We start from the raw sequence: 26,512 nt of genomic DNA, 5'->3' as shown, positions 1-26,512 counted from the left end.
TTTGTCATGTGATGAAATTACATAACCCAAAGCACATGCCAATTAGAATACCATCGTTGGCAAGTCTTTGATTCTCATCTTAATGAGATTAGAAGCAACATGGCACAGCTCTAACATGCCATCTTCTTCCATTTCTTCTGTGCACTTTAATGGGTTTATTGGAGGATTAGCTGGGTGTTAGCACAAGACAACATTCGTACTGGGAACTGATGCATTTCCAAAAACATGTCTGCGTACTTTAGCAAGAGGAATTCTTTACTGTTCACATTCAAATCCTATATATTTTACCTGCACCGAGACAGGATTATACACTAAATCCTAAAACCACATGCATACGCTGCACCGAAGGCCTCATTTAACATTATTCTCTATCGAAGACACGTTAAATAACTCACCAAGCAAACGACCAAATTGACTATTAAGCTGACCATGTGACCTCGAGCAGAACTCGTCACAGTGACTCACAGTGATTCATTTCCACATTTGTAGGTTTATCGCTCGCCTAAGCGGTTATTAAATAATCGTAACAGTGGTTAGAGCAAACCAGACAAAATTATTTTGCCAAGATTTGGTCACAATCAGAAACAAAGTTCCTCTAGACGAAGATTCCATAAACACACTATTTTTTATACACAGGGCACAAATGATATCTACTCCAGAAATGCTGTCTACAGTCAAATATATCTGGTGTTTCTTCTTATTAGATCGCAATTAACCAAATCTTAGATTATAGGTTTCGTTTTTAATCATTCCGAGACTTAAACGGTCTGTTGTATTGGCAGATCATTTGGCTTTTTTTTTTAGACCTAAATGCTAAAAATAAGCAAATTGATCTTCCAGGTTATCGGCACTACCGTAAGGCTGAGAGATAGACATTATAATATTACATTTGGTTCTATGTCCAAAATACTACAGAAATATGACTAGATCTAAGATATATACTTGCGAATATCTACTTTCTTTCTGGTGTTTAAGGTGTGCCTATGCGTAACAAGGAGTCGTAAGGCTGATGATCCATTTGCAGCTTTTTAATGGCAAACTCGGTAAACGGTAAAACTGAAATGGTAAAACAGGCAGAAGATCAGGGCAGGCAGAAAACATTCAGAAAACTAGTACAAAGATACAGAATCAAAACCGGAAAAAGAAAATACACAGGAAACGCTCAGAATGATCGCCGAAACAGATCGAGACTTTGCACCGGCGTCAAGTTCAAGCTCAGCCTTTATAGGGAGTGGCTGATGAGGAACAGGTGTTGGTGCAATCAGTGTCAGTGATGGATTCTGGGAAGTGTAGTTCGGAAGAGCTTAGTATTCTCGAGACGCGTCTCTGTGCTGGTGTTCGGGAGGCGCGGGCGGTGCACTGACCCTGACACTATTTTTCAGTAAAAGATTTTAATTCTAATAAAAAGAGAATTTAATTCTCACCAGTTCTACAGTACCTGTTCACATGGTTATTTTTGTTTGTACACAGTTTTTTAAAAAAAAAATGAATTCAGTCAGTTTCAAAAATTCAAAAGTTATAGGCTCAAGCTTAAAGGATCAGGATAAAGATCAGCACAAGTATCTCACACACAGTATGTGGTATTGGCCTGCTGTATGTACAGTAAGAGACAAAATCCTCCTTCCTCCCACTTTTATTCTGGGTGCCGAGTCAGCTCTGACTGGGCCCTGTCCTGATACATAGCTCAACCTTCATCTTTCTCACTCTTTGCCTATATCCAGGAGATCTATCCATCACTTTTATCACCCCGTGACCATTTGTGTTCTATCCATTTGCTCGTCGTTGTGAGAAGTGATGCGTGGCCGAAGGGAAACCCCGGGTCTGAGTTCCTTAGGTAACCCTGGAGAGAGTGGGCTGGAGAAGGGGGCTGACTGCGTGTCTGACTCATTTGGAGGGAATCCTAAAATACAAGCACTTCCCACTTTATCAGCAGATGAATACACACACATAAAACACTGTACTAAAAATCAAACGCCCATGCTTAATCCACATAAAGCATCACAACACTCTCCTCTCTCCTACACGAAGACATAATACATAGATTGTCTTTACATTCCCTAGGTAGTAGGGAAATCCTGCTTTCTGTGTGTGTGCGTGCGTGTGTGTGTGTGTGTGTGTGTGTGTGTGTGTGTGTGTGTGTGAGTCATACCTGCACAAATGATGACCCAGACTCAGTAAAGCTGAAAGTGTGGCACTGATAAGCTTTGGTTGACTAACCGGCAACATGAGATGCAGATGGCTAGCCGAGTATGATTAAACTGCTATATGAGACATTGACAAATGTCAGATTTTGTTTGAATGGCACAAATTACACAGATCATCAACAGCCACCTGCCCTTCTAACTAAAATATGAATGGCTAACTTTAATTACTGCCTGGCTTACATTTACCCGACATTTAACTTAACCCCTTTATTTCCATTCAGTGCATTTATACCAGACAGTGAACAGTAAATCTGAACTGTGCTTTTAGGAAAAATACCTAAGCTAATCTAAGTAAGTGCATGTAACCTGCTTCCTGGAGGCTTATTATTAGCTGTTTGGGTACAAGGAGCAGTAAAGTAATAGTGAGGAAGAAGTGAGCTGCACTTTGGACTCAGTGTGCAGTGCTCGCTGAACTGAAGTGCTCACTCTCGTGTCGCTTAATTCACTGCTCGGATTTATGAACACCGAGCACCTTTTTAAATGACTGGCTGATGCTGCTCTGTGAGCTCAGGTCACCGTCCTAACTCTCTCTATTCAACATACTGTTTGAATGCCATGAAGATATTTTATAAGTTTAGTTGTAATTGTAGAGAGACTACTCAGCGTCACACAGTAACACATGGTACTGTATACTGGTTTTTCTGTGCTGTTTCAGAACATTATCTGATGTCCTGATGCGTCCCTACCTGAAACTCTAGATACAGAGTGCAATATCTAACAGCAACAGATTAGTCTATTAGCACAATCCTCTTTGATAAAGGAAAAAAAAAAAAAAGAGTTACCGTAGCAGGTACATCGTAACTATTAACACCATACATTATTTATATTTATCCATTATGTCAGAGGAAAGTGTCTAACACCTTTCTGACAGCGTCACTACGACTATTTTATCACGCTTTCACAAAGCGTCGACTGGATGGCTTGTCATTCGGAACACGGGCCGTCGCAGTACAGTAGGCACCATATTACACCGCGACTCTGTGAGTTTTACACCGCGACTCTCGCTGAAGAGGCACTACTCGCTGTGCCGCTACAGTCACTGTTTAATTCTTCAATTATAATTGAGATGGAAACGGCTCAGAGGTTATGGAAACTGTTGGGGAACCGGGTCCACTTCACAGAAAGGTTAATGAACCCCACGGCCCTCTGGGAGATGGAGTATGCTATTAATTTGACAAACGTGGGAAATGAATGCTTTTATGCTTTTATTGACGGTGACCAGAAAACGGCCTTTGCAGAAATGAAAGGTTTTTAGTCTTGCCGGCTCTCTGCTCGCTGCCGCAAAACAATGACTCCGAATGCATTTGTTGGAAGAAAAGTAAGTACATAATTGTTTGAACGGTAATTACAGGGCAAAATGTTTCTTCATTAATTCCGTTTTTTTTTTCCATGGAAACCGCACAATGAAAACATGCACAAAGGTATGAGTAACACAGGCATGTCCATGATTTATGCAGTGAATGGGACATTTTTGACAGTATGATATCGCTGGTAGTGCGACAGATTTAACTAAACGGGTCGAAAGATTTCAATCCAGCAAAAGGGTTATGAGGAATTCGGAGACCTTAGAAAGGCATCATCAAATTTGGTCACGATAGCAAAGCTAAAACGACACTGTTCTTAAGCGGAATATGAATGAACTGTTTAGGGCAGTGAATTAAATTAAGGCCTGAGTGTGCTGCGAGTTTAACTGTGACATCCAGGATTTTATTTGACTGATTTGTTGAGTTTTGATACAAAATCATACATTGCTGTGTGATGATGATCGGGTGTCTGGCCATATAGTGTGTGAGGAATATTCTCAAAGTTCCTAATGAAACTGAGAGAAGCTGAAAAGCAGCTCTCTTAACCATACCTCCTTAATATAAGTCTTATTTTTGTACACATATCATGAACACACATTTTTAACAAGACCTCGAGGCAGAACTGTGTTTGTTACAGTAATTTACCAACAGACATCTTGCAAGCTTCTACTCTAAGTTTAGGCTGAATCTTACACCCAGGAATAATACACCCAGGAATTAAATACATGACGATAATAATATTTAGACGTTAACAATCCAGTAGTCTTCACTTACACATTTCCTACCGAATGTTCTTCGTACCTTTAAATGTTGATGCTCGTAACGGTCATCAGCATTATCGCCGTGGTAACAATTTCACCATGACAACCCCGTTTCCATTTAAAGCTGCTGGATTGTGTGCGCTTTTTTCAGTTTCCTCAGAGGTGCGTCTCTACTACGCGGAGCCCTCGCCACACCTTTTCACATTTGACTCGGTGTGTTTATTCTTATCTGGGTCTCAGGCTTTCAAGCCTTGGGTTTCAACAAATCTCTTTTCTGAGCAATGTTCTGTAAGTGCACAAAATGGGCAGCAGTGAGACAGACAGACAAACAGGCAGAAAGAAAGAAAGAAAGAAAGAAAGAAAGAAAGAAAGAAAGGAATAAAGAAAGTGGGGGTGCTTGTGTGTGTGTGTGTGTGTGTGTGTGTGTGTGTGTGTGTGTGTGTGTGTGTGTGTGTGCATGCAATGTCAGAGAAAGGGAAGTGATTTAATCCCCCCCAAAGGAGCTCCCCTCTGAACCCCGTATCGTGAACTCGCAGGCAAAACTCTGCGCCGCAGGCAACCCCACACACAATGCGCTGTCTTTTTAATTTCATCAGCTGTGAGAAATCTATAGAGCACACTGGAATTCTAGCACAGCAGCGCCAGGGTGAAAAAGAGAAACGAGAGAGGAGACAGAAATAAACTCGAGCTGTGAGAATAAGAAAGTAATCTCTGAGCTTCGGTGGTGATAGCAGAGATCACATTGCAGGGGTTGTGCTGAATATTTTTAACTGCAATCAAACAGACTTAAATGGGTTACTCTTTTGCTTTATCATCCACCAAATAGTTTTCTCATCACCATAAGGCTGCTAACTAGTCATTCTACTTACTTATTCGATCAGCAACCTCTGCCTCAAAGTCAAACTCAAGGCCAGTATGTATAAAGCTTCAGAGAAATACTTACAAGTTGAAAAATAAAGAAAGTAAAAAAAATTAAAAGCAGGGTGTAAAAATATCTAATACATTTTCCTTGGACACGGTCTTTAGTGAGAAGCCGGAATTAAAACTAGAAGCGAAAATGGATGACATCTGGAACACCGATTAGCCACACCCCAAAAAAAAGTGCACATTAAGCAACTATATGTAAAACTCGATCACGTATATATTTATATACGGTACATTTGTCTCACACCTGAGATGATTGGCATCTCTAAATTGTCCATAATGTGTGAACGGTGTGAACGTTTTGTGTGAGACGGCATGGCGTGGTTGCCGTTGCCAGATGGGTTGATTATTCCAGCAACTAACGATCTGATTTTCACACACATCGCTCTCTAGAGTTTACAGTGTAGGGTGTGAAAAACAAACAAAAAAGGGAGTGGCAGTTTTGTTCCTTAGAGAGGAGAACGGACAGACTGGTGTGATCCGACGGGACAGCAACGGTATCTTTACAACAGCGGTACGAAGAAAAGCATCTCACCTACACGTCACTGAGGTGAATGGGCAACAAAAGTAGAAGACCACATAGATTTCGACTGTTCATTATGTATACGTTACAATTAATAAATCACATATTATAAACTTCAATTGCTATGATGCTAAAAAATAATGGCTGCTACCTCAAGGACATCAAGATAAAGCTGCTGCATACTGACTTTAAGGGGTATGTTTGAGATTTAATCTGTTTCTACAGTACAGTGTTTACTATCTGTACCCAAAGGCAGACCCTACAGCTGGGGGGGAAAAAACATCATACAAGAGACACAAAAATGTACACATATACATACCAGTCTAATTACAGAACATTTACTTCTGTGGTAGTTTGCTGATAAATCTCGCTTATATAAGGAAATCGCACAAAATTATAAATTACTATCGTTAGGGATGTGGTTAAGGTGTTGGACTACCAATCAGAAGGTTGTGAGTTCGAGTCCTACATTAGCGATGCACGAGTCGGTTTTTTCCAACCCGCGGGTCCCGCTTTTATGAAATTATTGGCCTGCCCAGGACCACCCCGCAGCAAAGTGACAATTTCTTTACCTGCCCCAACCCGACCCGCGGGTCACCTGTGGGTTATGAGACGACCCGCTCATAAGTAGTTAAGACTAGTGATGCGTGGGTCGGGTTTTTTCCAACCCGCGGGTCCCACTTTTATGGAATTATTGGCCCGTCTTGGCCCGCCCCACAGTAAAGTGACAATTTCTTTACCCGCCCCAACTTGAGACGACCCGCGCATCACTATCCTACGTCCACCAAGCTGCCACTGCTGGGCCCCTGAGCAAGGCCCTTAACCCTCAATTGCTCAGTTGTATAAAAAATGAGATAAAATGTAAGTCGCTTTGGAAAAGGGCATCTGCTAAATGCTGTAAATGTTATTACCACTAAAACACTTATCAAGTAGTAAACATTCCATAACATTTCAGTGTCAATGGTATCAAAAAATATGATCAATGTCCTATGTCTATGGGCAACATTCCAGTGTCTTTTGGGGGAAATCAGGCAGTTGAAGAGTATATACTTAGCTTTACATTCTCATTAATCAAATCATTCATGCAGTCGTGCAAACTGAATCAACTGAACAGGCCACTGAACTGTTATATTTATTGATTTATTGATTTTTGTATGACATGTAGGTGGAAGCAATTGTGAAAAAGAAAAGAGTGTTGCACAGCCTGGAAACAGTATGATTTACTGTAATTTGATTTACTGTAAAATGATTTACTGTCATGCCAGAATTGCAAGTTAGATTGTCTAGGGCTGAGGCTGGAACGCTGTGAACCTCAAACTTTTCTCAATCCAGTGACTATATGTTCCTGCAAAAAAGTTGTTGCTGCTCATTGTTGGCAGTGTTCAAAAGTTTGTTTGTCTGTCAGGCTGACGGAAATCAGTACACGTAAGTGTGTACACATGGAAGTGCAAATAATGAGATGAGATGCACCTTCTGATGAGACTCGGATGGTTGGGACTAGTTAAGTATGCGACATACAGTACAGTACATCGGATGGTCTATGGGCAAGGCATCTGAGTTTGAGAATAATGGCTAGGTATTGTTGTAATCCTGATTCTTTCAAGGCCACTGTAGCTTTAAGAAAGTCACTAAGTGTAAGGATTCGAATAATCCTATCGAGAGTAGCTAAAGATACCAAGAATTATTTCCGGTTTCATTTGTTTTTGTTTCCAATTAACCACCACCGAAAACCATTAGCCCTACACACTAAATATGTTAGCTGGGCTCATCATATTTGGGTTGAAGTCCTCCAGGTTTTTAAGCGGCAGCATTAATGTGGCATCTGTGCTCATCTGAGTCAAGCTTCAATCCAGACGATGCGCATGTGAAACAGGTCTGTAGCCGGTTGGTGAGAAGACCGAAGGCACTGAGTAATCTTTGAACAGACAGGCTGTGTGTGCTTGTTCATGTGCTCATAGTGGCTGATTTCTAGGGTGCAAGCAGGCCAACCTGCCGTGAGTTCTGCTACACCTCTGACTCACGAGGCCATGTGACGTGAGACCCACATAGCGCTACAAAACTAAAAAGAATGAACAGAACTTGTGCCGTCTTAGCATGGCCTTGCTGAAAATATACCTGGTTGTTAATCGACAGCTGCCATAAAAGCACGGATCCGTTATCCCAGCCCTCCCCCTCCATTCATCAGTTTGACTAGAGTTTCTCAGCGCCCCCTCAGTGGATGGTATTCCTCGACGGCCCTCGCACCTCTCTCTCTCTTTCTTTCTTTCTCTCCTCCACGTTCACTGCATCCCTCCCTCCTCCAAAGTCAGCAGTCTGTTTAATCGTGCCAGGAATGACCAGCTTATGCAAGAGCAGGTAGGCAGCAATCAACCCACACTGGGCTCCTACTGAGAATCTCTCAGCTTTGCTTTCTCTGCTTTCTTCTTTATTATTCTTTTTTTTGTTGCTGCACTTCTTCCTGAAGTTACACTCCTAATTTTCCCACGCTCTCAACCATCCCTTTATCAATGCCCATTTCTCTAGATGCCCTTTCACTTTATCCCAGCATTCTCCCTTCATCTTTTCTCTACATCCACAGATCATCCAGCTTTGGAAAGTGGTAGAGAAAGAAAGATAAAACAGACAAAAAGGACAGCTTGAGAAGGGGTTACATTGTCTGTGGTTGAAAAAATCAGGATTTAAAGCACAATGCATTGTGGGGGCACAGGAAAACAGAGCATCTAACAGAGGAGTGTTAATGTATGAGGTTGTAGAGCAAACATGGATCTGTTCCAGTTAGCTCCACTGTGTTAGCAGGGACGTTTTTATTAGTCTCTGCACTCAGGATAATGTCATACAGGTTACTTCTGTTACTGCAGTGTAAATCATATGAATTATTAGTGATAAGTTTAGTAGTTATCTAACTATCTTGTTATGGATGATTTTAGAGGTTAACACAAGAGGTTATAGCACAACAGCTATATTGAAAATGCTCTAAAATACAAGCTCTTAAAATTTCTAAGACTGATGTAAAACTGTTGCCTGTGTGACAACGAATGGAGGGACGGTGATCCCTTACAAAACAGTTACGGAACTAACAGACCTGCTGAGTGGCCAAGCAGACTGAATAGCCCTTGTAACTTATCAGTTATACACATAAACGAACGAAGCCGACAGCCAAACCTACAGGGACTGAACTAGATGGTTATCTGGCTGTTTTAGATGCCTTTAGCTTTGTTTTAACACTTGCATTCATTTATCCAGATGCAGACTGGTTTGCCAGGAGAGTCTGATATATTTGGTGAAGTGAGAAAGTTGAAAGTCCGTTACTGAGCCGTTACTTTTCGGACCATTTGGTGTAGAGCCTTTTATCAAAAGTGTCAAAGCTTCTTGTTTCATTTTTGTGACAGCAGAAAAGGACTGTTATGAGTAGCGGAGAACACCTTATAGATGCATAAAACCAGACAGCACCAATGTACTGAGTTCATGTCTGTGAAAACAAAATAAGAGGAAAGAGCAATTGAATGAACCTTCTGCCTAGAGCAAGAATCTGCAAACCTAAGATACACAAATACGGTTTATGGAATTGCACAATCGCTCCACGGTTCAATAGAATTCTTCTATGTGAAAGCAAATCTGTGCTTGTTAGTCCCACCCTAAAACAAACCCAGAAATTGCCCTGGGTGTGGTGGCACAGTGGTTAATGATTTGGTCTAATGATAGGAAGGTCAAGTGAAATAGCAGCACCACAAACCTGGACCTTTGAGCAAGACCCATATAAGTTCAAAGGCTCTGCTGCATCATGCTAAATCATCTTAAATGTAACTGCAAGGATAAAAAATGAAAACAATGAAAATTAACATGTAAATGACTCGAGTTTAAAAATACCCCCAAAAAAGATGTTACCCGATGTGATAAATACAAGTACAAATACATGTGGTCTGTATTATAGTTAATCGGCCAATCAAGAATTCGTTGGAGTAGCAGTTATCAAGTACCAGCTTTAACTACATGCAGTATGGGAAGGAAACAGAGGATAGAATTAGAAGCACATTATGTTTCACCTGCATTTCCACAAATATCTTTTCAGTATCCCAAGTGCGGAATTGTGGAATTTTGTAAACGTCCATTTCTGTGCACGACTGGGATTCTGAATTTGCCTTCTTCTAACCCCACTTTCAACTTCCCCTTACAAACAAACTGTTCTGTATGAACTAGGGAGAGGGAGCGGGAGGAGGATGAAGAGCACATGCTTCCTCCCAAACACAAGAAAACCAACTGGATGTTTGTGAATTGCTGGACATCTGAACACACTTTGAGGAAAATTCTAAATACCCTCATCTGCACTATTGAGGTTAAAGATGCCCACGATTGACTATCGTTGACCTGATCGATAGGAGAGACAAATGCCAGCCCTCATATCAAATCTCTGCAGCACAGACTTTCCTGGGACATTCTGTTGTGTCACTTGGGCACTCCTCAATCACCCAGACTTTGTTTTTTGGAGTAACAATTTTCAGGTCCAAGTACAGGATTTGAGACTAACTGTAGCACAAAAGGCATAAATAAACCTAGCACAGGGACAATAAGTTTGTAATGGGTGTGTAGTGATGGCCTTAGCAACTCTTTTTTATTAATGGAATGCTGATTCACGTTTTAGGTTTATACCACCACCTACTGTACAGATGTAACAGCGAATCTAAACTGGGCTATCAGTTGGGGTATGAGGTGAAAAAGCCTCGCTCGGGGCGGCCCACTCTGTGGATTTCACTTCCAAGATCCAAATGACGTGAAGCCTACGCTCTCTGTGAAGTGTGTATGAGTGAGTGGGGTGAAGCCAGGCTACACCAGCAGGAAGCTTCTCCCCTTACCTTGCTGTGGCAACAGAAGCTGCATTCGCCATGAGGAAAGCAGTTGTTATAGCAATGGTATGAGTTTGGCAGGCTGTGTGAGGCGAGCGGACGATATGCGTGGATGTTAGATGGAAAGGAGGATTATTATTATATAAGACAGAGAGAGGGAGGGAGAGAAAGATAGAAGGACAGAAGAGAGAGAGAGAGAGAGAGAGAGAGAGAGAGAGATCACAGTAACCAAAGCAGCCCACATTGCAAAGGGAGAATCACAGTGACAAGCAACATGTGGTAGCAATCACAAGATCCCAGCCTTCTTACAAGCGCTACACAACCACACAGCACACAAATATACACAAGAAAACAATTCTCCCACACATCTTACATACTTGAGTGTGCGTAATACATATGTGAGCACAGACACGTGCTGAAAAAGGGTTCTAAACTGAACCTTTTTTTTGTCACTAGGATGGTTCCATCAAGGCTTCATCCTTCATGCAGCTAGTATGTATCTATTACACGGTAATGTGACTGGACAGTAACTTCATACAAGTGTGTGACTTTACACTGCATGCTTGTAACAGATAAAGTTAAAGGCACACACTTAATTTGCGCAAAATTCAGTTGAAATAATTTCTCCTGTTGTCCTCGTAAGGCCTTGTGTACACTTGACCCTGGTGTGTGTGTGTATATGTGTGAGAATGAATGAGTATGCATGTGTGTGAGTAAATGGGTGTGTATTTAGAAGGAGTGGCAGGTCAATGATTTGTACACAGCAGCACCTTGGAGTACAGCTGAGTGAGACAGAGGAACCCCCCTCAGACTGTAGAGCACCTCCAGATGGCCTTCCATGTTAAAGGCCCATTGTCAGATGTGCTAGACCTGCCATCAGGGAAGAACCATAATATAAACGGCATGGAGTGAGACTGAGTGTGTGGGTGTGTGCGTGCTTGAGCTCAAGTAGTCCCCCTCCTCGTTTCATGTAACATGCACAATGCTACAAAAATGTTCCGCATCAGGTTCAATTCATTCACAAACAAAGAAGTGCACTTTAATTGTTGTTTTTTTTCTTTCTTCCCAAATAGGAATATCATATTCCGAGAACTTTCCATTCACACACAGATTTTAGATCTGATTTTAAAATCGAGAAGGTAACATGCGAGAAATGCTAAATAGATCAAAATCTCTGGTTGTTTTTTGTTTTTTAGGTCGTTGCTGATCTGATCTTTGTAAGATGTTTTTTCCTAATTTAAAGGTTTGTGAACACAACTAACGATGATAGAGTAGAGAAGAAATCTCAATTAAGCTGCAGCTAAGTGGACTGAGAGTGATTGACACTGACAATTTGCAAAGGTGTATGAAACCTGTGCAAATTCACACGTTTCCAGGTCTCTTAAACGCGGAATTAAAATGGATTTTAAAAAAAAAGGAAGGATGAGAAACAGACGTGTACGGCGCCCACCCTCTCTTTCTGAGATACAGGTGGCTCTCGAGGTTAGTGCCACTCGGCGGAAAATGAACTACTCCGCTGGATTGTTTTCTGAATGCAAAAAAACAACAACAATAGCTATGCATATGTCGATAAATCTGTCGGTCTGGGCGTTAGCGCGTTAGCGGAAAAGCGAGCAGCAAAGCAACAGAGAGAGGAAGCAAGAGGGCAGCAGCGCTCATCATTAGTGGGGCTGAAGCGCACTACGCTACCTGCAGTCCATATGCACACAGATGTTCCTTCGGCGAAGTGTGTGGCTCTGACAGGAGGGAGGGGGAAGTGCACCACATGCACGGGTGAAATAAACAGTTGTCAAAGAAGATGATTGATAATTCACAGTTTATCATAATTATAAAAATTCTTTTTTATTTTTTTTATGCACCTCTACAACTCAACCAACAAATAATAAAAAAAAAGACAAGAAACTTTCTTCATGCCAGTTTTAAAAAATCGAGTTCAGGCAGGATGGAAAAGATACATTGGGTTAATTGAGCCTCAGGACTTTTAAACCATGCAGTATTCACGTTGGAAAGAGTAGCTAAACTGTTTCGTATGGTTGAAAACATATCAATAAAAAACCGAGTGTGCCAAATATTGAATTTGGAATCTGACACAAATTTTCGCCCTGGTTTTACGATTTTGACATTAAAACAAAAACAAACAAAAACAAATCCCAAAAATTTCAACTTACAGCTTCGATGTTAATCAGCCAAAGGTGAAGAGTTCAGGATTCCCAGAAAACGTTAATGATTTCAGAGAGGTCAAACAAAAAAAGAATTTTTTTTAAAAATGTTGTATTCAAATAGCTAGTGATGCAAAACTGATATTTTGTTTATTTTGTTTCTCACAACACATAATTAAACAAACCTTAAAAAGAAATAGGCAAAATAATAATAATAATAATAATAATAATAATAATAATAATTGAATTCGTCTGTGGATCCTGTAGGGCTGAGAATGTATACGCAAAAATCATGGTCAGAAATATGATGAACAAAAAGTAAACAAACCACTTCCCAGGTTGTGCAGAAATCATAAAATTCACCTGACACCAAATCATAAAATTCACCTGACACCAAATCATAAAATTCACCCGACACCAAAGATGGACCGCGCTTCTGCTTATTACTATAAAATTAGGGAAATGAATAATTAAAAAACCTTTGTGTGCTGCATTCACAGCTTTTTTTTGTTCTCAGAAATCATCTACAGAATAAAGTTGCCTGTAACCCCAAATTGATCTGACTGACTTAATGCTCTGAATAAGAAATGCATTGTTAGTCTGGTGCATTCCCTTAAATTTGCTGTCAATTCTTTAAACAATAGGAAACCACTTGTAGGAAATGTAATATCTGTGTGAGGTATTCATACTGTCATATTTGTGTGAAGGCTGCACAGTTTTGTCCGTGAGATACGACCGCCTGAATCTCCAGTAAGAGCATCACAGAACAAAAGCATGATGAAGTACAGTATCTCTGCATCACACTGGGGTTAAACTAGAAAGCATTTTGGAGAATCTTTTGTTTAATTAAAAAAAGTTTCACTTTTCCCATTTTTTTTTTTTTATTTTTTGCGAAAGCCCTCAGAGAGTAAAGATGGGCGTGAGTGCAGCCTCGCTGAAGGAAAGCGTCTGTCACACAGGGAGAAACGAGCTGCGCTGAGGGAAATTATACCATGTGAACAAGCACTGGGGCCCTAATAACACCTAACAAATGAAGCGAAAACTTCACATTTTTTAAATACAAAGACAACTATGTCCTGAGTGACACATAAACACACACATACACACAATACAGTCGAATGCATATACACGCACACACACACGCACGTTTCGCCGCCCACGCACGCACATACTCACAGTATTCAATAGACTGAAAGGCTGCAATCAGTGTAAACAGCACCTTGATTTTTTTTTTTTCCAAATAAACAACAGTATCCAGAACTCAGTAAGGGCTTGGCATAACAAACTCCTACAGCTTTCACCATGTCACTGACCCTAAAGATGAGGCCAGGAGTCACTTACAGAGCTTAACAGTTTTTCAGCTGCGTGTGTACAAACACACACACACACACAGACACGCATACACACACACACAGAGGGAGAGCGTGCAGCCTACAAAAAAAAAAAGAAAAAATCCTAATCCAATCAGCTGCCACTAAAAGGACGAGCGATAAAAGCAGAGCTGTGTCTCTCTATAGGCACAGTGTACATAAAGATGTCTAAGACACACACACACACACACACACACACACACACACACACACACACACACACACACACACACACACACACACACACACACACACACACACACACACACACACAGCTGCATGGATAAAAGACACAATACTTTCTCAGTGTGTGACTGAGAGTCCTGTACCTTTCTCTCATTTTTAAGACAACTTAAAGCTCACAGAGAGAGAGAGATTGAATGTTTAGAGAAATGTTAGAGTATATACCCATATGTTTGAATCTTCTTGTGTGTGTGTGTGTGTGTGTTTGTGAGCTAAAGAAAGAGTGACAGAAAGAGATACAGTGGCAGCCTTGCCTTAAAACACCTATAACTGGATATAGTCCAGCATCTTCAGGTAATGTTCACATCAACCAGAAGAAAAAGGGAAAAATATCATCTCAGTGATTGTGGCTGTGGATTGAGGATCGTTGGTCCTAGCTGGGCTAATCTGAGTATTTCTATAACTGCTGACTTCCTGGGATTTTCACGCACAAAACTTTTCTCAGAAGTGAGTGTTTACCCAGAATTATACAATAAATAATAGAAATGCGTTGTTCATGAGATACGTACATGAGATACAGTACGGACTGGTTAGAGCTGACAGTAAGGTGATAATAATAATTCTGTATTTGCCGCCGACAGAATGAACCCATAAGCCTGCCTTGGGTCAACTGTCCAGGCTGGTGGAGGTATAGTGATGGTGTGGGAAAGGTTTCTCGGCACACTTCTTTGGGCCCGATATTACCAACCAATCATCGTTTGAATACCATAGCCTCAGAATACTGTTGCTGACCATGTGTATCCTTTCATGCCTACAATTTATCACCTTCCAGCATGATAATGCACCATGACACAAAGCAAAAATTCAGTACAACACCTTTGGGATGTGGAAGATCGAAAGATTCCCAGCATGAAAATGCACCTGTAAAATCTGCAGGAACTATGTGATGCAATCATGTCAACATGGAGCAGACTGTCAATGGAACATTTTCGACATGTCGCGAAATCCATGCCATTAGGAATATAAGGCAGGTATAACTGTATAGGGAGGTTTAAACTTTATAAGCCAAAAGATATATAAAGATATATATAATAGAGCAAAACAATATTATTATTATTATTATTATTATTATTATGAATATTACTGTTATTATTTTTGTTGACCGACACCTAGAAATAACAGGTATAACTGATATAGACTGATAAATATCTCTTTGTGCTTTAACGCTAACCAGCCAATAGCTTTTAAAGTCGGCTTCGTCGACCACAAAACTTCTCTAGTGTCGCGATCCTGGAATCATAATGCACAAACGATCATCTAATTTATCCACTTCTGCTCTTAAATGATACAATATTGTGATCTGTGGGTGGACTATTAGGCTGGAAAGTAAATACGGGTTTTTTACCCGGCAGTTTATTTACATAAGTAAACTCCTCTCCTTTGCTAATGACTCTCCTGTTCATTACTGTCAACACAGAAAACAAGAACATCTGCATTCACAGAGAGACACACAGAGAGAGAGAGAGAGAGAGAGAGAGAGAGAGAGAGAGAGAGAGAGAGAGACAGAGAGAGAGAAAGATAGAGAGAAGGAGAGAGAGAAAGATAGAGAGAAGGAGAGAAAGAGAGAGAGAGAAGGAGAGAGAATATACTGTGGCATTACAGAGTACAACAGAGTGAGAAGAAAAGAGAGAATGAGACAGAGTACTTGGGAGGGAGAGAGGGAGGGAGGGAGGGAGGGACGGAGGGAGGGGGATGACAATCTGGAGGGAAAGTTAGTTAGAGGCAGAACAAGCTGTTTAGGGAGCGTTCTTGGTAATGCTCCATGATTGAAGTGCGAGAGTGTGAGAGCAGGAGGGAATTGGGAGCCGGAGCAGGTCAGGCACGGCGGGCGCTAAACTAGGAGGGCATTTCGGCTCCTGAAGGCTCCTCTTTTCATCACCATCTGCTCCACTGGAATTAATAACTTCATTATCAATTCCTGCTTCACTAAAGAACTTATCAGCAGACGTTAGTTGCGCAAACACTGCGGACACCGAAGGAAACCTTGTTTAAGGGTTTGAAAGACAGAAAAATGCTATTTGGCCAGTTATGTGGTTTGTGCTGTCCTTTCAAGTTGCAATTTTCCACACAGAATAATTAAATGATTAAATAAGACAATTACAAATAGCTAGATGGCCTCCAGGTTGTGCCCAGTTTACTAATACGAGTCGCTGCAAATATACGTACATGCTCATTGTTATCTAAAAGATTATGTTCGTACGAATGTTTTATATCTCGTAAAAAATTCTATATCTATTTTTATTTTTAATGATATTTATGGGGGGCACGGTGGTTTAGTGGTTAGCAAGTTTGCCTCACACCTCCAGGGTTGGGGGGTCGATTCCTGCCTCCGCCTTGTGTGTGTGGAGTTTGCAGGTTCTCCCTGTGCCTCGGGGGTTTCCTCCGGGTACTCCGGTTTCCTCCACTGGTCCAAAGACATGCATGGTAGGTTGATTGACATCTCTGGAAAATTGTCCGTAGTGTGTGATTGCGTGAGTGAATGAGAGTGTGTGTGCCCTGCGATGGGTTGGACCCGTGACCCGAGAAGTTCGGCTAAGCGGTAGAATATGAATGAATAAATGAATGAATGAATGAATGAATGAATGATATTTATCAAATACAACTAATGAAAGCAAGCTCTGTGCAGAAATCGCACTGCTGCGACGTACCATTCTGCAATAATATATTAAGTACAAAATGTCTGCTTGTAAACTTTAAGGCAGAGAACCCTAATGTTAGTGTAACGAGACCCTGGACTACTGTATGTGTTCACACTAGCAAGCGAAAACACAACCCAACATAAAGACTTATATTCCAGTGAGAGCAGCAACATGGTATCAGAGCAACAACAGACAAACATTTGAACTGAGATCTTCTCTAGATATCAAACAACCCAAACAGGTCAGTTTTTGCCACTAGATGTTATTTATGAACAACAATGAGCTTAAAAGTGTATTACACATATTTTCATCAAAGATAACATAGTAGGAATGTGTCAGTTTCACACACCGGTAAAGTACCAAACAAAAGTCTAAGACACGTAAAGAAATGCTATAAGGCAAACATAATGAAATTATTTATTTTCTACATAAAAAACAATAATCAAGAGCCAATATTTGATCAATATTTGTCATGATTTTAAAATCGCATCAGTGGGTGTTTTTTTTTTGTGAGCATCTTGAAGAATTTTTTTTTTGAGCATCTATTATAATCTTCAAGTGAATACTCTCTGTTTTTCGCTTCATTATGTTTTTAGTCTGAAAAATGCTCCATCCAATAATATTTAACTTTACTTATATGCAAACCCTTTGTAATCTAGGACATCTCATTTGTGTTTTCTGTCTTTTTTTTTTTTTTTTTTTAAGGATGTTAAGACTTTTGCACAGTAGTACAGGTGAAGGTGTGCTATAGCAGCAGGAAAAAAAACTTAGTTGGAATAAATCATTTAATTTACATTTATAGCCTTATCCAGAGCGACTTGCATTTATCTCATTTATAGAGACGAGCGATTAAGGGTTAAGGGCCTTGTTCAGGGGCCCCGGAGTGGCATCTTGGTGACCCAAGTAGTCAGTAGTCCAAAACCTTAACCACTGAGCTGCCACATCCCCACATCTAATGCATCAATACATTTAAAAATGAAAAAAAAGCACTTAATTTACAGACATCTACAGCATGTCAACCAATGCGAAATGGTGACACTTTGAAAGCTCTTTAGACTTAGTCTAGAAGTTCTGCTCTACGAGCAACAGTAAAACAGTAAAAGTGTGTAGATTTTGGCCCACTACTATCTACCTGGGAAAAAAAATCAGTGTTTGTGGACAGTGCACAGTCACAAGTAACAGCGTTAGCAATGCTCACACAATCACAATCGGCAAACATGTGAGACTGGAGCTGGCATGAACACAGGTTTAGCTGTGAAGTTTACAAGCTAAGTATGTGGTCGTAATAAAAAGGTACGTTTTAATACCTGGTAAAAAGGATAAAAGTGGTTTGAATGACCTTAACATAAAAGCAATACAACAACCTCAGAGTTTTAAGAGCAGTTCAAGAGCTCAAGCATCCGATTGGGAAATTGTTACAGAGGCAGAACGGACAAAGAGCCGAAGAGCACGAAGCGATTAGTTATAGTGAGGGAAAACATGGCATGAACAATAACAGAAAACGCTTTCTGAATCGCGATCTGTGCCAGAAATCTCGAGCGGTAGCTTCGGCTGGCAGCTGATTGTGAGTGGCGAGCTGGCAGCAAAGTGAGAGAAAGGATCCATCTGCACAAGAGCTGCCAAACAGAGGAAATGACGCACTGAGCATGGTGTAAATACGGCGACGAAAACACTTCTCGTAGGGTAAAAGGTCAAATTACAACGCAAAGAAAAAAACAATCAAATGGACATGCAGCATAGACGTGAGACATTAAGACACACTCTAATCATGCAACACAAGCACTCTAGAAGTTAGCTCATTGCTTTACTACTACAGAGGTTACTAAATATGGAGAAGCAACCTGGTTACTCAAGTCATCAACAAATATAGCATCTCTGGCAGCAACAAATTAAACGCCTACTCGTGCATTGTGGCTTATTGTTAATTACTTAATGATACGTGAGGAGTTGTCTTTTACCAAAAGACCGCAATCAAACAGAGAGGGAAGAAACTGCGAAAAAATTGACGATGAACTTCCCTGTCTGTGTGTGTGTGTGTGTATGTGTATATATATATATATATATATATATATATATATATATATATATATATATATATATATATATACACACACACACACACACACAGACACAGGTTTTTTTGTACTGAGATAATAAATTACCACCTGAAACTAAATAACTAGATAAAAACAAGCAGGATTCCTGAATGTTAATATGGCATTAACACAGCTTTCAGACAGCCAGCACAAACGTCTTCAATTACACGGTGTTATAAAGTGTCATCTAGATACATCACCCTAAAAACCAACACTTCTCATTTACAGCTAAGAAGAAAATGACAACATTCCTTTAATTATACTCTCAAAAATACCCAGCATCACATCATATCATACAGCTGCCCAACCTAGATGGACAAAACCTTGCTGTTCAAACCCCTTAGTGTGCCATATGTGTCAAATGACACTCAGACTAGGGAGGAAAGCAGGTTTTGTCCTCATCCTGAACAAATATGAGTTGCCTATGATAGGATAGGCTTCTGGCTGTCAATTTGTGTATGTCACAGAATGTAGAATGCATTATCTCGAGCCTATGAATAAAACACAAGCTCTTCTACAGAAAGCCATGGTCAAGTGATTGGAAATTATGCCATTTGAACTTCTCACATCTTACACTTCACAGAGACACAACAGAACACTCCGTGATCTTGTCCATATCGTAGAATATTGATCGTAGTAAGTTTTAGCCCGTTTTACTCACTCATAGAAAACCTTCGTGTTTCTTTCTTTCTTTCTTTTTTTTTTTCTTGTCAAAAGATGCCAAATGACATCATATGGGAAGGTCAAGAGATGTGCTATTAATGACACCTAGTCACCACCTAAGTCATTTTCAGTTCCAAAAAAATTCTGTCAAGGTCATATTTAAAAGCTGAAATTAAAGCTATTATTACACATTTAAACTGAGCATCATGACACAACCGCATTTGGCAAAAAGAAAGTGAAAAACAAATGACACCTCACCGTTTTTTTCTTCACATCACAACATAACACAGCCATTTAACCACAGAAACAGAAAAGAGAAGTGTAGTCTTAGATCTTGTAAAGTGTTTAAAAAATATCTTAAAAATAACCGTGCTGTAATTAGCTTTAGATTTACACTTTAATGCGTCGTGTTTGCTCGTGGTTCAACCTGTGGTTGTTCCGTATCTAGCGCATATATTAAGTTATTTTGTAATAAACGGTTCGATCGTATTATTCCAACTACCATATTGTGTTTGTCGAAACTACTTATAAAAAAAATTTGAAATTTGTAATAGAATGAATTAAAATCAGAAGGTCTGTGTATAATTGGCTGTGGTGTAGGTTTTAGTAGGATTTTGTCAGCTGAAACAAAGGACTGATTTCAGGCGTTCTTCTCATCCACCTTTATTTTTCTCTAAATTGTCCGTGTAATTTGGGCTATTAGAAGCATCTCATTTTATTCTTGCAGTGCAAAGGTTTGTGTAGATGCACAAGTTTCAACCACGACTGAAGTATTATCTGGTTGAAGAGGCGTTTTCAGATCTGAGGCATCGAAGCTTTCAGCTTCCATTGAACAAACACCTGAGTCATATAAATGAAGTTATTTAACTTCAATTATTTAATTCATTTTCTATTATTACTTAACAGTATAGTATATATAGTATATAGTAGTCGGGTTGGAGATCAGGATACTTCTTAGACACAATATACATCATGAATGGTTTGCTGAATTATAAAATATTTGAATGCAAAATAGTTAAAAAAGTTTTTAAACCTACTGCCCAGATATCAACCTACTACCCAGCCCTGTGTAGTCTAGAATTGTGTTTAAAAGTTCAGTACACGTATATTTAAACGCTCGTCTTAGTTGAGGTTAACTAATATTAGCTAAAATATATATTTACTGTATAAGACCACTTCTTGTTTTCTTCACTTTTTATTTCTCCTCTCCACAAAACATCTGCAGTTGTCTCTTTCTCACTACGCTGAGCTTTTTGCCGCATTCTTCGGTGACGTAAATAAAATGTGGATATTGAGAATAATATATAATACTTAGGAACTAAGGTGTATAGGAACTAAGATGTGTACAGTAAATGTATTGGCCTTCTTACTATAGAGCTGGCCAACATTAAAAACAATACGTTTCGTTATCCGCATGCAATAAGCTACTGACATTACATCTGCTTGCATGGGGGTGTAACAAGTCAAATCATAGTTGTAATTTAATTTCTAAAAAAAGGAATTACAGAGCAGACTTCTAAATAAGGAGTATATGAGTGAGAGGGGAAGCGTTCATTTGTGTGGCACCTGAAGCCCCAGAGTATTCCAGGACACCTAATTCCACACATTCACACGGGACTTTATTATACCTTAAGCGAGGTCAGAGGAAGTCACTGTAGCAATTACTCAACTCCCACCTGCCTCATTAAACCTCTGACCAACCGTGGCTTCTCATCACAAATCCAACATGGCCTGCCGGCCAATCGGTGAGCGGACAGGCGGCATGCCACTGCCCACACACTGACAGGGTATTGAGAGGTTGTCTGTCTAAGCACCTGAAATACATTTGTTTATTCACGGTGTGTCTCCTGGCCAGACGGGGAGGAGACTTCTCTCTCTCTCTCTCTCTCTCTCTCTCTCTCTCTCTCTCTCTCTCTCTGTGTGTGAGAGAGGTAAGGGAGAGAGGGGGTAGAGAGAGAAAGAAAGAGGGAAAGGAGAAACAATGATGAGCTTAGAGATAGAGAAATAGTACCAGAGTGCATGCATATAATATTGTTACATATAACACAGAAAGCTGTACAAAAATATAGTTCATTCTAAATAGAAAGGTACCATTAAAGCATTTTTTTATATTAAAATAATAACATTTAAATAAAACAGGAAGTTCATTAAAGCATTTATCCCTACTGTGCCTGGATGAAGAGAATTATATATATAAAAAAAAAAGGAATAAATTAACAAAGCGCTACGGGTTCATGCTAAGTTCCTTTCCGTTGACTTCCTATTGTTAAAGACACAAAATGAATCAATTGCTAATTATTTTGTTAAACTTAATGACGTCGAAATGAAGTACGGTTACTACAGCAACACCATTAACGATCGTGGGTCTGCCATACCACACCATGCCTGCTGTCTATTAATGTTTTCACCACCTGCCAGAGTCGACGTGATGCCGTTTATGTACGTCGATGCTGTTTAAAGAAGAGAAAATGACCTGCAGGGCCATGTTGTGTGTTTGTGTTTGTGTGTGTCTGCGAGCACGTTCAGTATCACCACTGTATACTTCAGCACACGTGGAGACATTATAAACATTAATAAGTGTGACACCTACAACCAGAGTGCAAAACAATGTATTTTAGGCAATCATTTAATTAGGGTTGTTAAAATAATTAGCAACAGTATGAAACAAGAGATGGTTCCTTTTTATTTTTACTATCTTTTATATCTGTATGTGTAATGTTGATAAATACAGCTGCGGAGTTCGTATTTCCTCTAAACAAAACACTCGTACAATGAATCTACAGTATAAATGGTGGAGAAAATATGATATTAATATGTGTTTGAAGGCATCTCTGCTTATCGGCACAGAAAGACTCATACTGGGTTTCACAAACTGCCAACCCTAAAAAAAAAAGGACCAATACCTTGCCCCATAAAGTCCTTTCACAAATCACATGTCATTTCTAACATGAAACGGGAAAGGACGCGGGACTTCCAGATGGTGTCAGTTAATATCGGAGAGTTCAAAGCACCTACGCAAATGTTAATCGTTTGCACATCTGCCATTTTTACTGCGGTAAATAAAGAAGACTGCTCTATTAACCGGGTTTGGAGTGATAATTCGTAGCGGTGTACATGTCAAAACGTGGCGTACCTGCACGCAATGCATAAAGCTTGGCGTATAAGTGTATGTGTAACACTAATCTATTTGCCATTTGTTTTATTTTTCATGAGATAAAATATATTGCAATATGATATTAAGGCCTGATCACCCACACAGGTAAAGACACGGTAGTAGCAATTCATGAATCTGAAAGTATTTCACGCTAACATTTATTTTCATTTCAACTGTAAGAGGAAAGGGAACTAACGAGTCGTACGAGGCCATCTGGGCCGCTCACACTCGTCTTTTGCTATCTCGCTAACTCGCACCACACTTTCCCAGCGCTCATGCTTGAGAGAACTGACGTGCAGTTGTTGCTGTCATGCAGAAGAAATGTTCGCCCACCCGTCTGTCACAAACGCTTATCATAATAAATATTAAAGCGCTACACGAGGAGAAACATCGCTCAAACTTCAGCTTCTTTCCCTTCTGAAAGTGATAAGTGTCAGTTTTATGGATACAAGGGATGACACTGTGTGCTTCTGTGAATGAACAGTTGACTTGGAAGCTCTCAGAGAAGAAGACAGAGAAAGAATGAGAGAGAGAGAGAGAGAGAGAGAGAGAGAGAGAGAGAATAAGAGAGAATGACAATCAAACAAATGCTGAATATTTGGAAAGTTTCATTCGAGCTGAAACACCCGTGTCCCCGCTGCTGAATCTGGCTCTCCATCTCCTGATGACTAACGTGATATTTTTATTCAGTCATTATGCAACGCATCGGAAACGCAGCACAAGTGTGAAGCACATGGAAGGTGCAGATACAGTCGACACAATCCAGGAATTGTTTGCCCAACGAAGTGTTTTTGACACCTTTTCCTTTACACATTATGTCCAGGACTGTGTGTGCCAAGTCCGTGCTTTATCTTTGTCTTTTTATCGGTGCAAGGTTCTATTTATTTATTTGTGCTTTAATGTTCATTATAAGTATAAGGCTTGGTGGAACAGGTGATGATACAGAATTAGCTATAATCTGAGATTATTATCATACGTCAAGATGTATGTATTTTCAAAATATATTGCTTCAAAACGAAGTGTAACAATTATTACAATCATCACACTGTCTACTACTCTAATGATTATAGCTTAAATTTAACTAGCTTGTATTATTTATTTTTTCCTTTCTTACTAAGTACCCGGTTTAGTGCTATTATGGTGTTAATCCACTATTTATACACACGAGCTAGTGGTGAAATAAAAGGGAAAATATAAATGTGTGTAGGACAAAAGACATTTCTAAGGACAGGTGAAGAGGACTTGGGTGCAGTCAGTGATCCAGTTAATCCCAAAGGTTATCAGTGGGGCTTTTTACACCTGGTCACTTCAAGCGTTTTCTGTGATCAGATAGCTATCCGATGGTACTGTAAAAAGACCAGGTCTAAATGCCCTCCGAAACGTTTTTGAGACGGATATAAATCTGATCATTCAAACCACTTCAGGAGGAGGTCTGGGACGCATTTCAGATGAAACTGGACAGGTGTAAATGAATGTGGTTGTTCAAGCCACATACGTCAGCGCTATACTCCTCCCAAACGGAAGTTCATCACTCGAGAGTGATCTTTCACCCAGGCGTCTCGTCGGGTCTTAAAACGCGCTGCTGCCGGCAACGAAAATGCAGCAAACAGTAAACACTGTTTTTTGTAGCATAACCGTCGTAACAAGTTTTTTCGTCATCTTTTTGATCGCGTTCTGAAAACCACATACACCAAAGTGTGTTCCGTTTCAATTACCCCGGAAATGAGGTCAAATATATTTGCATATTGGGCGGGAGTAGAAAGATCGGATCGATATCCGATTCGCCGAGACACGTTTATGTGGCCTGATGTAAATGGAACAGATTTAACAAATCGGATAGCTATCGGATCAGAGAAAACACATGAAGTGACCAGGTGTAAAAAGTCCCAGTGATGTTATCAGTGAGTCCTCACTTAAATTCTTCCACTTACAAATATAAAGCACCATGTCTTCATGGAGCTCACTTTGTGCACAGGGTCATACTGGATCATTTTGGGGCTTCTTACTGTAGTTAAGGGAAATTTTTGATGCTCCAGCATAAAACACGTTCTAGATAACGATCTGCTTTCACATTTGACAACAGTTTAGAGAAGAACCACACATGGTTGTCCAAAGACTGACTTTACCAATGCCATATAGCATTTTTAGCTCACCAGTCAAGAGCTTTTTCGTGCTTTTATATTAAATGTTTGCGCACGGTCAATGTGCTCCCAAGAAAGATGTCCGAAGACAGAATGTTTTTTTTACTTCACTTACTTCAATGTCAGCCAGCAGCCAGTGTCTCCAGTAGGCTCGAGAAGGGTTAGTACGGCTGGGGGCGTCTGGGTCCACCATTATCAATGTGTATTTCTTCTGCTGCAAGGAGAGAGAGAAAGAGAGAGAGAGAGAGAGAGAGAGAGAGAGAGAGAGAGAGAGAGAGAGAGAACGAGAGAGAAACTGAATGAAGGAATTAGTAATATGATAATGAAAAATTACATTACAATCACCTGTCTTCCTCTCATGCTTTCTGAGAAAGCCATTCGCCCACCTGTTACAGAAAAAACTAATTATGCGACTGAATTTCATTTGTATGTTGTTCTCAGCAATGCTGCTTTTTAAACAAAGTGGAGTAAAGTATAACAAAAAGTAAGGGTTGACCCGGAAGTTTTATATCACTGAAAAAACATCAGCCGAGCCCAGTGCAGCGACAAGATCAACCGCTTCCAGGCTCATCCAAAATGTGTGACGGTATGGGGAAAAAAATGCCCTAATTAGCTGCTGATTTTTTCAGGCCATCTTCCACTCCTCGCACATTTGCTGTATCTCAATCTGTCTGCGAGTTTTGTTATTTCCTCTTCCTTTCCTGCTTTCTGTCTTTTACAACAACACTTTCCCCGTAAACAACCTGGCAGACATTTTGGGGCGCTATATGACAACGACAACGACTGACCGGCTTAATTGCTCCAAATACTCGGCTTTCGTGTGTCTCCGTAAAGTTGGAGAATTGTGGGAGCAGATTGAATTATTGCGTGAGCACATTTGTCATCTCTGGTGCTGAGCCCAAAATCTGCCAGACCATATGATGGCGTTATTATTATACGCCTCTTTGCAGCAAACAGGGCTGTCAATCACAGCAGTCACCGTGCCACCACAGCCCCTCCTCACGGCAAAGAGACAAACGCAGTAACATATAACACGTTTAGGTCCAACAGTCTAGTTGTTCTCTTTAGCAAAAGGTTACGTTAAAACAGTAAAGAAAACTGCAGATCACTTGTTCCTGCTTACATCTGAAGTGGACTGAGTTTTGTCTTGTTTTTGTATTAAATATGTGAAAGTTACCAGTCTGCCTTTGAAAACACTGGAAAAAGTCCACATGAACTGCGAATTGTCGAAGCAACAGTTCCTCAACCTCGTAGTTTTGTTTCTACCTGCATGCAATATACTCTAATATTAAAATCAGTTCAAATATATTCATTTTTTTTAAATAGAGAAATATATATTTCATACAAGCTGACCAGGCAGTTACTAAAGATGAGGAATTAAAGGCTGTAAATGCAACATACAGAACATGATGCTCATAGTTAATGAACATGGCCTTTCTTTGCCCCATGAGCTTCATATCTGACCACATACTTGGGTCCAGATGAAAGTA

The 26,512-nt window shown here is 40.1% G+C and overlaps 1 protein-coding gene across 5 annotated transcripts in view; it reads right to left on the bottom strand.

The window, feature by feature from the left end:
* LOC113646472 (phosphatidylethanolamine-binding protein 4) overlaps window positions 1-26,512 on the bottom strand; it is an 82,539-nt gene that overhangs the window by 25,209 nt on the left and 30,818 nt on the right. For 3 of the 5 annotated variants that reach the window (XM_047822831.1, XM_027152757.2, XM_047822829.1), the window contains exon 4: window positions 25,138-25,236. The exons of 1 other annotated variant lie outside the window; for it this stretch is intronic. In XM_047822831.1, the coding sequence (XP_047678787.1) occupies window positions 25,138-25,236 (99 nt within the window). The remainder of the gene's footprint in view (window positions 1-25,137; window positions 25,237-26,512) is intronic. One more of the 5 variants, XM_027152761.2, reaches the window with a different exon arrangement.

This window comes from Tachysurus fulvidraco, chromosome 14 (assembly GCF_022655615.1).
Source record: "Tachysurus fulvidraco isolate hzauxx_2018 chromosome 14, HZAU_PFXX_2.0, whole genome shotgun sequence".
In the NCBI taxonomy this organism is placed as follows: Eukaryota; Metazoa; Chordata; class Actinopteri; order Siluriformes; family Bagridae; genus Tachysurus; species Tachysurus fulvidraco.
This window is presented reverse-complemented; position numbering and strand designations above follow the sequence as displayed.